Raw genomic sequence first — 10,300 nt, forward strand, 5'->3', positions numbered from 1 at the left:
GTCAGAAAAAATCTGACGTGGTGATAAACCACGTCAGAAAATTCTGACGTGGCGATATACCACGCCAGAATTTTTCTGACGTGGGAAGTCCTCACACGTCAGCAATTTTCTCAATTTTTATTTTTAAGAAAATTAATGAACCTCCCGATGTTGCGGTGTTTGCCACGTGAAATTTTTCCTAATGTGTGAATAGTAACACGTCGGAAAATTCTGACATGTTACTATTCACACGTCAGGAAAAATTTTCCTGATGTTTTATATATAACACGACAGAAAATTGCTGAGGTGGCAAAAATTTTACACTGTAGCACACGTCAAAGAATGCCCTTTTTTTTGTAGTGAGAGAGAGAGAGAGAGAGAGAGAGAGAGAGAGACCTCCTTTCCCCACTGAGTGTTTTTTTCATAGGTGCAACTGTTGGAAATTGCCTTGAATTAATCAAGCCATGAATCCCATATGGGTCAAATGGTTGGTGGAGTTCACCAACCAAGCCGTCAAAGCAATAGTGAAAGGTTGTTGCACCAACCAAGCCGTCGAAGGAATAGTGCATGGTTGTTGCACCAACCATTATCACCAACCCTTCTACACCTATATAAGGAGCATTAAGCTTCAATGTTTCAAGTGTGCTAAGACAAGAAGAGTATAGAGAGAGAAAAAGAAGGAAAGGTTGAGAGAAAAAGGTGTACAAGAGATAAGTCTAGTGTTAGGCATATAAAAATTGCAGATCACAACATAGAAGAGTTGTGTGCACTTTCTCTCTGAAATATCTCTTGTAAAGTCTTCCCGTTATTTTCTCCCAAAGTAGTGAAATCTCTGCAACTTGGTGGATGTAGGCAGTATTGGCCGAACCACGTATAAATTTCTTGTCTTGTGTATGTTTGTGTGTGTTTATAGTACTAATCAAAAATACACGTGTATGTTCTGTCTAGGAAAGATTGGATTTTAAGTGAGACTGGTGTGACTCCTCCAATCTTACCTGGGAACATACCGAGTTGTATCTTTGGTAAAATACTATTTACCGTACTTGTGTGTTGTTGTCTTCTTGAGAGATTGGATCCCAAGATCCTGAAAAGGAATTAGTGGCGCCTAATTTCCTAACAATTGGTATCAGAGCGAAGTTGCGGATTTCTACTCGTTAAGAAGAAATGCAGTCCTTGAAGTTTGGGATTGATAGGTTCGACGGGAGAATGAACTTTGGCTTGTGACAAATACAAGTCAAGGACATCCTAATCCAATCTGGGCTACACAAAACGTTGAGAGGTATACCCGCCTCTAGTCCTAGTGATGATGACGAAAAATCTGGTACTAGCGACGTAGATTGGGAGGATTTGGATCTGAAGGCGGCGAGTTCCATTCGGTTGTGTCTGGCTAAGAACGTTCTTGCGAATGTGCAAGGGACGTCAACAGAAAAGGAGCTTTGGGAGAAGCTCGAGGAGATGTATCAGAAGAAGGGAGTCTCTAACCGGGTGTACCTGAAGGAGTAGTTTCATACACTGCGAATGGCTGAGGGTACGACTATTTCAGACCATTTGAGTGTTCTCAATGGAATCGTCTCTGAACTCGAAGCTCTAGGAGTTCAAATGGACGATGAAGATAAGGCCTTGAGGCTTATCTGGTCTCTTCCATCTTCCTATGAACATATGAAGCCAATTTTGATTCATGGGAAGGAGAAGATTTTCTTCTCAGAAGTTACCAGCAAACTTCTGTCAGAGGAAAGAAGGCTGAGTGGTGGACATAATTCTACACTAGAGAACTCGGCATTGGTAGTTGCAAATTGGAAGAAAAAGAACCCTGTGAAGGGAAATCTTGTATGCTGGGGGTGCGGGCAATCTGGACACCTTAAAAGAAATTGCCCAAAGAAAGGAGCAGGTTCGGCAGGTTGCTCCAAAAACGCTAATAGTGTTTCTCTCGCTGCAGCGAGAGATGATTATGATAATGCTCTTTGATAAAGGCATGTACATCCTCTGGCATAACCGCTAAAAATGTCAGGATAATGGATGTGTTCTATTAGCGGGTCCACAATTGCATACGGGACATTGGTTTGGTCTTTGATGTCGGGTATGTGGTGGAAAAGGGTGTCGATGGCTGATGAACTTCCGAGGGAACCAAACATGGAAGTTGCACCATATTTTTCAGTAGGATTTTTTCGACATGTGCCGGAAAAGAAAATTCTTAGAATGGTTCAATTTTAAGTGCATGTGCTCTTTATGGTGGAGCATGATAATTCTTGTAGAATTATGACTGTTGGTGTAGACAGTGTTTTGTACGACATCCCAAGGCGTGGGGATGGGCATCGGTCAAGATGCGGACCTGAGGTTTCAGGTGGAGGTTGCAAAATTCAAGTCATGGTAGAGATTGTAGCGACTTGATGGAATTCAAGTCAAGGTGGAGATTGTTGGAAATTGCCTTGAATTAATCAAGCCATGAATCCCACATGGGTCAAATGGTTGGTGGAGTTCACCAACCAAGCCGTCAAAGCAATAGTGAAAAGTTGTTGCACCAACCAAGCCGTCGAAGGAACAGTGCATGGTTGTTGCACCAACCCTTCTACACCAATATAAGGAGTATCAAGCTTCAATGTTTTAAGTGTGCTAAGACAAGAAGAGTATAGAGAGAGAAAAAGAATGAAAGGTTGAGAGAAAAAGGTATAGAGAGATAAGTCTAGTGTTAGGCATATAAGAATTGCAGATCACAACATAGAAGAGTTGTGCAATTTCTCTCTGAAATATCTCTTGTAAAGTCTCCCCGTTATTTTCTACTAAAGTAGTGAAATCTCTGCAACTTGGTGGATGTAGGCAGTATTGGCCGAACCACGTATAAATTTCTTGTCTTGTGTATGTTTGTGCATGTTTATAGTACTAATCAAAAATACACGTGTATGTTTTGTCTAGGAAAGATTGGATTTTAAGTGAGACCGGTGTGACTCCTCCAATCTTACCTGGGAACATACCGAACTGTATCTTTGGTAAAATACTATTTACCGTACTTGTGTGTTGTTGTCTTCTTGAGAGATTGGATCCCAAGATCCTGAAGAGGAATTAGTGGCGCCTAATTTCCTAACAGCAACTTGCAAGCTCCTTGCATGTTTCTTCTATAACACTCGCACTCTCTTCTACCTTTCTATCAATATTCCATCTCTTCCAATCTGCCTTATATTCCTTGCTGTACTTCTGCCCACAAAGAGTGTCTCTTTTGTGAAAGCACCCGCTACCAACATAGCAAGCCCCTCCATTCCCATCAAATCCTAGAAAATCCACCTTCATGATCACCAGGCATATATATATATAGTACCAAAGATAGAAATTAATTCCGTTAAAATCTTCCCGAGTCAATTGGGGTCATGGTATTTTAAAATCACTCTAAAAATATTTAAGTTGTTCCTCACCTCGTTTATTATGTTCAAGGAACTACTGTAAAGATCATTCTTTGTGAGGTTCTCGAAGGTCTGCGGAAATTGTACGAAGGCAATTTCACGACCTTTTTCTTCATCCATAAAGAAGCACAAAGCGTCTCTCGCTGCGACTGAATTGTTTGAGTACATGTCGCAGTCCACATTAAGAATTATCGGACCATTGCTTATCCGCGATGACACCCTTATCTATTTGTTTGATTATGATGACAAAATATTAAACAAAAACTATTTATTAAATGGTTATAAAAAAAAATACAACTGTAAATATGTTGCATGTATATATATATATATATATATATATATATATATATATATATATATCACGTATGGCTTACCAGGGCATTCATGGCTCCTGCTTTGAAATTATGGTGGCAGTGGGGCCTCTTTTCACGTGCCAAGTACACCAGAGTTGGCAAAGGTTGACCTTCAATGTCCACTGCCTTCGGGTCTTTTCGATTAATAAGTATCTATGAATTAGTTACAACTCTATTAAGTAATTAAGTAAATTTTGAAGTTGTAAATATTAATTCCATGAAACAGTAGTGACAACGTAGTAAATACTTGAATAATGGCTTGATGGTCTTGTCGTCTTGCAACCGAATTCCACTCACTGAATCCCTTGTGTTCTTTTCGTATTTCTTCTGAAACTCGACCAAGCTTTGTGGTGGTTTCAATCCGTTTCCTCATATCTTCATATGATTTCTGTAATAAGAAATTGAAGATAAAAGAAACCAAAAAAAAAAAAATCCATGGAATCGAGTAACAAGATGTACCTTAATGGATGACCACTCTTTGGCCATGGCAGAATCTCCAAGCGGCTCAGCAGCTGTGCAGAAATAAGCCTCCGGCGATCTCGGTTCTACTTTGAACTTGTTGCAAAACGGAAGCCAAATCTTAGAGAAACGTGAGGCCTCTACCAAAGCGTAAAACGTCAAATCCGAACCGCGGTCGTCTGAGAGATAAACGCTTAGCTTTTCAGGCGGATAGTCATAAGCCATGACTGAGAGGACGGTGTTAATCACCATAGCTAGCGGTTCTATCATGGGGTCCGCGGTACACACGAATATGTCTATCCCCGGCAGAGCCTTTTCGTATCTGTTAACGTTTAGCAAGTAAAGCACTTGCTCCATCAATACACATGACACATGCATTCACATATTAAATATGCCAGAGAGACTGAGAGAGAGAGAAAGAAGAGAGAGAGAAAGGAAGAGATAGCTTCATGGCAAACCGAGAGGAATTAGAACAACATAAAAAATAACCAAGTTGTTCCTCTAAAAATAATGCTAGATAATGTAGGACCACTTTATAAATATCAGAGAATAGAAGATATTTCAATCTCTTTTCCCATTATTATTTTTGAAGTTCGAGCAAGTCATGGAAGAATTTTGCATCTTGCAGGCCAGTTACGCGGGTGGGACATTTTGTTAGAGATAATGCAAAATGTGTTCCTATTATTTAGCTTGTTTGTTGAGTAGTGGGTTGGTGGTTCCTATTTAATAGCTTGTTATTTGTTTCATCATTAGCTTAATTGTATGCACTTGAGTCCTTAAGTCTAGGAGTTTAGTTACTTAGTGCTCCATGTTATTCTAGTAGTAGTTAAAGTGGATCCTTGTTTTTAGGAGTAACATCAGTTTTATCCAGAATATATTTGTTCTCACTTTGTTTTACCTCTCTCATCCTAACAGTTGTAGAGAGAAGACTATTGCTTGTGCATCTATCTTTTTTTTTTTTTTTATTTCCAACATCTGGTATCAGAGCTAGATTCATGGCAAGCAACAGTGTTAACCCTTCACAGCCATCACTCCCACTCTTTCAAGGAGCTGGGTATGACATTTGGAGTACAAAGATGAAGACTCTCTTTATTTCCCAAGACCTATGGGATTTAGTAGAGAAAGGTTATTCAGAAACTGGTATTTCCGTAGACATACTCAAAGAGCTTCGGAAGAAAGATGCCAAGGCGTTGTTTTTCATTCAACAAGTTGTGGTTGAATCCATCTTTCCCCGAATTGCTGCTGCAACAAAGTCGAAGGATGCTTGGGATGCATTACAGAATGGGTATCAAGGTAATGCCAAGGTATTGACCATCAAACTTCAAACTCTTCGCAGAAATTTTGAAAGTTCGATGATGAAAGAAGGTGAGTCTATGCATGATTATTTCTCTAATATGCTAGACGTTGTCAATCAAATCAGAAAATTTGGTGAAAATTTATCTGATCAGAAAGTTGTTGAAAAAATCTTGAGAAGTATGCCTAAGAAGTATGATCATGTGGTGGCTGCTATAGAAGAATCTAAGGATTTAAGTGTGCTAACGGTTGATGAATTATTTGGTTCATTGCAATCTCATGAAGATAGGATGAAAATATATGAAGAAAATTCTATAGAAAATGCATTTCATACTAAATTGCAGTTTTCTAAAGGCAAAACAAGTGGTGCAGTAGTGAATTTGCAGGCAAGGGTTCAACCACAAGAGGGCGTGGAGGCCATTTCTTTCGTGGAAGAAGAGGTGGACGAGGTGGTGGACGTTCAAGTAACAACTACCACTATCACAATGGAAGAAAAACTGGTGATGAAGGTGAAAATTCTTATCGTAAGCCTCAATGTTATTATTGTAAGAATTATGGCCACATAGAAAGGTATTGTAGGCTCAAAGAAAAACAAGCAAACTTTGCTAAGGAAAAAGAGAAAGATGAAACAGAAAGTTTGGTTCTTGCTTGTTATTCTGCTAAAAAATGTACACCAAATGTTTGGTATATGGATAGTGGGTGTAGTAATCACATGACAGCCAATTTAGAAGACTTCATTAGCTTGGACAAATCTGTTACAAGCAAAGTGAAGATGGGTGATGGAACCATGGTTGAAGCACATGGCAAAGGTAATATAAGGCTGAACTCATGTGGAATGGACAGCATATACAATGTTTTATATGTTCCTGATTTGGATACAAATTTATTAAGTGTGGGGCAATTTTTAGAAGAAGGTTATTGTCTTGTTTTTGAAGATTTATCATGCTATGTGTATAAAGACAAAACCAAGTAGCATTTGTTAGTCTATGTCCCTATGGCTAAGAACAAAACTTTTCCTCTTAATATTGCTGGGGAAAAACAAGCACTTAAGGCTTCATTTTTAGATGATAATTGGCATGGTTGGAGACCCAAGGTAACTCATTTTAAGATTTTTGGTTGCATTGCCTATGTTCATGTTCCTTCTCAAAAGAGGCATAAACTTGAAGATAATAGTGTGAAGTGCATATTTATGGGTTATAGTATGGAGACTAAAGGATATCGGTGTTATGATCCTCTCACAAAAAAACTAATTGTTAGTCGTGATGTTTTGTTTGATGAGAAAAATGCTTGGAATTGGAATAAGCAACAACATTCTCCTTTGACAATTCAAGAGGATGATAACTTGGTGGATGAGATAGTGGAGCATGAAAGTGAAAGCTGCCCATCTAATCCTTCAAGTCCTTTTACACCTAGAAACAGCCCATCTAGCTCGTCAGGTTCTCATATTTCTCTTCCCCTGAGTCACCACTGAAAAAAGTGAAGGACTTGAGAGAGATATATGAGCAAGGTGAAAGATGTCATTTTACACAGGTTAATGAGCCAAGGAACTTTCTAGAAGCTATTCAAAACAAAGAATGGTGTGTTGCTATGGATGAAGAAATTAAAGCTTTGGAGAAAAACAAGACATGGGAGCTTGTGGATTTGCCAAATGGAAGAGAAGTTGTTGGGTTGAAGTGGATCTACAAGATTAAATACAAATCAGACGGCACAATTCAGAAGTACAAGGCTCGACTAGTTGCAAAAGGTTACATGCAGCATGAAGGTATTGATTTTGAAAAAACTTTTGCTCCGGTAGCTAGATTTGATACCATTCGAACTGTTATAGCTATAGCTGCTAACCATAAATCGAGTGTTTATCAATTTAATGTCAAATCAGCATTTTTAAATGGTGTTTTGGATAAAGAAGTGTTTGTGCAGCAACCACAAGGTTATGAGGTGGAAGGTAAGGAGATGAAAGTGTACCGGTTAACAAAGGCGCTTTATGGCCTCAAGCAAGCACCAAGGGCTTGGTATGATCGAATTAATGGTCATTTTGAGCAACATGGGTACCAAAGGAGTGAAAGTGAGCCAACCTTGTATGTCAAAACAAGAAAGGCTAGTGAGGTACTTATTGTGTGTCTTTATGTAGATGATCTTATTTACACCGGTAATTGTGTTGTTTTGTTGGAGGAATTCAAAAGAATTATGATAAGTGAGTTTGAAATGACGGATCTTGGCTTGATGAGTTATTTTCTTGGGTTGGAAGTGAAGCAATGTGATGAAGGAATTTATATGTCTCAAAAGAAGTATGCAAATGATCTTCTTGTGAAGCTTGGAATGCATGATTGCAACCCAATGAAGACCCCTATGAATACCAATCAGAAATTCAGTTTGAATGATGGAGAAGAAAAGGTTGATGTTGGTGATTATAGAAGTTTGGTAGGAAGTTTGTTGTATTTAACAAATAGTAGGCCGGATATAATGTATGCTACAAGTTTTTTGTCAAGATTCATGCAAAGTCCAAGCAAGCTTCATTACGGTGCTGCCAAAAGGGTGTTGAGATATGTAAAGGGGACGTGCTCCTACGGTATTTTGTATACTAATGCTAACAATTTGAAATTGTGTGGTTTTTCCGATAGTGATTGGGTGGGTTCATTGGATGACCGTAGAAGTACGACGGGATACGCAATCTTGGTTCAGGAGCAATTGCATGGAGTTCAAAAAAGCAACCATCTACTGCATTGTCATCTTCTGAAGCTGAGTATATTGCTGTAACCTCGACAGCTTGTCAAGCTGTTTGGCTAAGGAGAATATTAGAAGACATGAAGCAACATCAACAGGAACCTACAATTATTCATTGTGACAACCAGTCCACCATTGCAATGACAAAGAACCCGATGTATCACAACCGTACAAGACATATAGAGACAAGGCATCATTTTTTCAGAGAATTGGTTAGCAAAGGAAGCATCAAGATTGTATACCGTGCTACAAATGAGCAACTCGCGGATATATTCACAAAGCCCGTTCCTTCAGATAAATTCTTTTATTTTAGAGAATTGTTAGGAGTTGTAAACATTATGCATTAAAGGGGAGTGTTAGAGATAATGCAAAATATGTTCCTATTACTTAGCTTGTTTGTTGAGTAGTGGGTTAGTGGTTCCTATTTAATAGCTTGTTATTTGTTTCATCATTATCTTAATTGTATGCACTTGAGTCCTTAAGTCTAGGAGTTTAGTTACTTAGTGCTCCATTTTATTCTAGTAGTAGTTAAAGTGGATCCTTTTTTTTAGGAGTAAGTGGTTTAATTGTAGTCCATTTAAATGTTTTACATTAATGAATTATGACATAGTTTTATCCAGAATATATTTGTTCTCACTTTGTTTTACCTCTCTCATCCTAACAGTTGTAGAGAGAAGACTATTACTTGTGTATCTATCTTTTTTTTATTTCCAACATCTTCTAGGTTATGATATCCATTTGTTCTCTCAAGTTGTCATATGATTAGTGAAAGTTTTCCTTTTTCCTATCTCAACTTTTCTTCTCGAATAACAGAGTAAAAATATGTTGTATTAACTCTTTTCAAGGAATGTTAAGGTTATGTTATGTTGTTTTCTATTTTTAGTTCTATTTCTTAAAATCTGATATCTAGCGTGGCATGTGAGATTGATTGTCAATGGATGCTTTGCCTATTATAATTTCTTCCGCCCTAAATTCTACCATCATTATGGCAAAACTAGATTAATGCCCAAGCAGAATAATTACGATGTTTCATTGAGAAGTCATCTGTCTTGCGCTGATGAGACTCCCCCTCGTATTGATGAAGGCTCCCATGGGCACCATCATCTTCAGCGAACTAGATTAATGCTCGAGTAGAATAATTCTGCTATTGGAGAACAACTATAATAATCATGAGAAGATGATTTTCACGCATAAAAATAACAAATTATATACCATCAACTCTTTTCCTTCCAGACACAAGAAAATGTGCGTGTGAATACTAAATCCAACGCAGAAAGACAAAACAACTCCAGATTATATAGAAACTGCTAATACATGATCCGAGGGGCAAAAAAATTCAACTGAATAATTGTTCCAAAAAAAAAAAGGGCCAGCACATTCACCATGGTCACGGGGTTAAACACCAAGATCATGTGACTCCTTATTGAACATGGTGGAATAAAAACTAACCCACATTGACACTTTTTTTTAACTGAAACAGACCTAACACGTAACTCACCATCTATATTGAAGTTAATTGTCAGGGTCAGCATCAAGGAGAAAGGAGGCTTCCCTCATAAATGTATGGCATAGAGAAATGACTGGGCATATTTTGAATCTTAACAATCCTCCGTGTTTTCTTTTTTATGTCATACCAAAAGAGTCTATGCAAGCGCCGACAATACAAGTCCTGCCCTATAGGTTCTCCCGTCAAAACGTCTTCACCGTCATATGAGAACACTAAAGGGAGGTAGATGGAAGGAGCCGGGTCTAGCTGCATCGTATAAAGCAGAGTCCAACTGTTGGCCAACCCATACTCTTTCATCACCCAAACGTCCCTATCTATGGCAAGACAAAGCCATCCTCTCAACACCACAAAGTTGACACTCTCATTTAAAAATAAACCAAAATTAATGGGAATCTCATGTAGTACTTGGAATTTTTCAGTGCTAAGATTGAATGCAACAATGACCTGTTTGGAGTTCGTCTGAGTAACCAGCCAATGAAAATTACCGTTTAAGAAAGGCACCAACCAATGGAAATTACCATATAAGAAAGGCCGGCCCAGACAATTTGAGAAAATATACGATTTCTCAAAAGGCCATTCATCTTCAATCATTCTCC

At 38.4% G+C, this 10,300-nt stretch overlaps 1 protein-coding gene across 1 annotated transcript in view; it reads left to right on the forward strand.

The window, feature by feature from the left end:
• LOC132170307 (acetyl-CoA acetyltransferase 2) overlaps nt 1-9,029 on the forward strand; it is a 33,325-nt gene extending 24,296 nt beyond the window's left edge. Inside the window, exons 14-15 of the mRNA XM_059581235.1 lie at nt 4,812-4,832; nt 8,916-9,029. Of these exons, the coding sequence (XP_059437218.1) occupies nt 4,812-4,832; nt 8,916-8,928 (34 nt within the window). The 3' untranslated portion in view covers nt 8,929-9,029. The remainder of the gene's footprint in view (nt 1-4,811; nt 4,833-8,915) is intronic.
• Nucleotides 9,030-10,300: the final 1,271 nt, after the last annotated feature.

The sequence above is a fragment of the Corylus avellana genome, chromosome ca2, assembly GCF_901000735.1.
Source record: "Corylus avellana chromosome ca2, CavTom2PMs-1.0".
In the NCBI taxonomy this organism is placed as follows: Eukaryota; Viridiplantae; Streptophyta; class Magnoliopsida; order Fagales; family Betulaceae; genus Corylus; species Corylus avellana.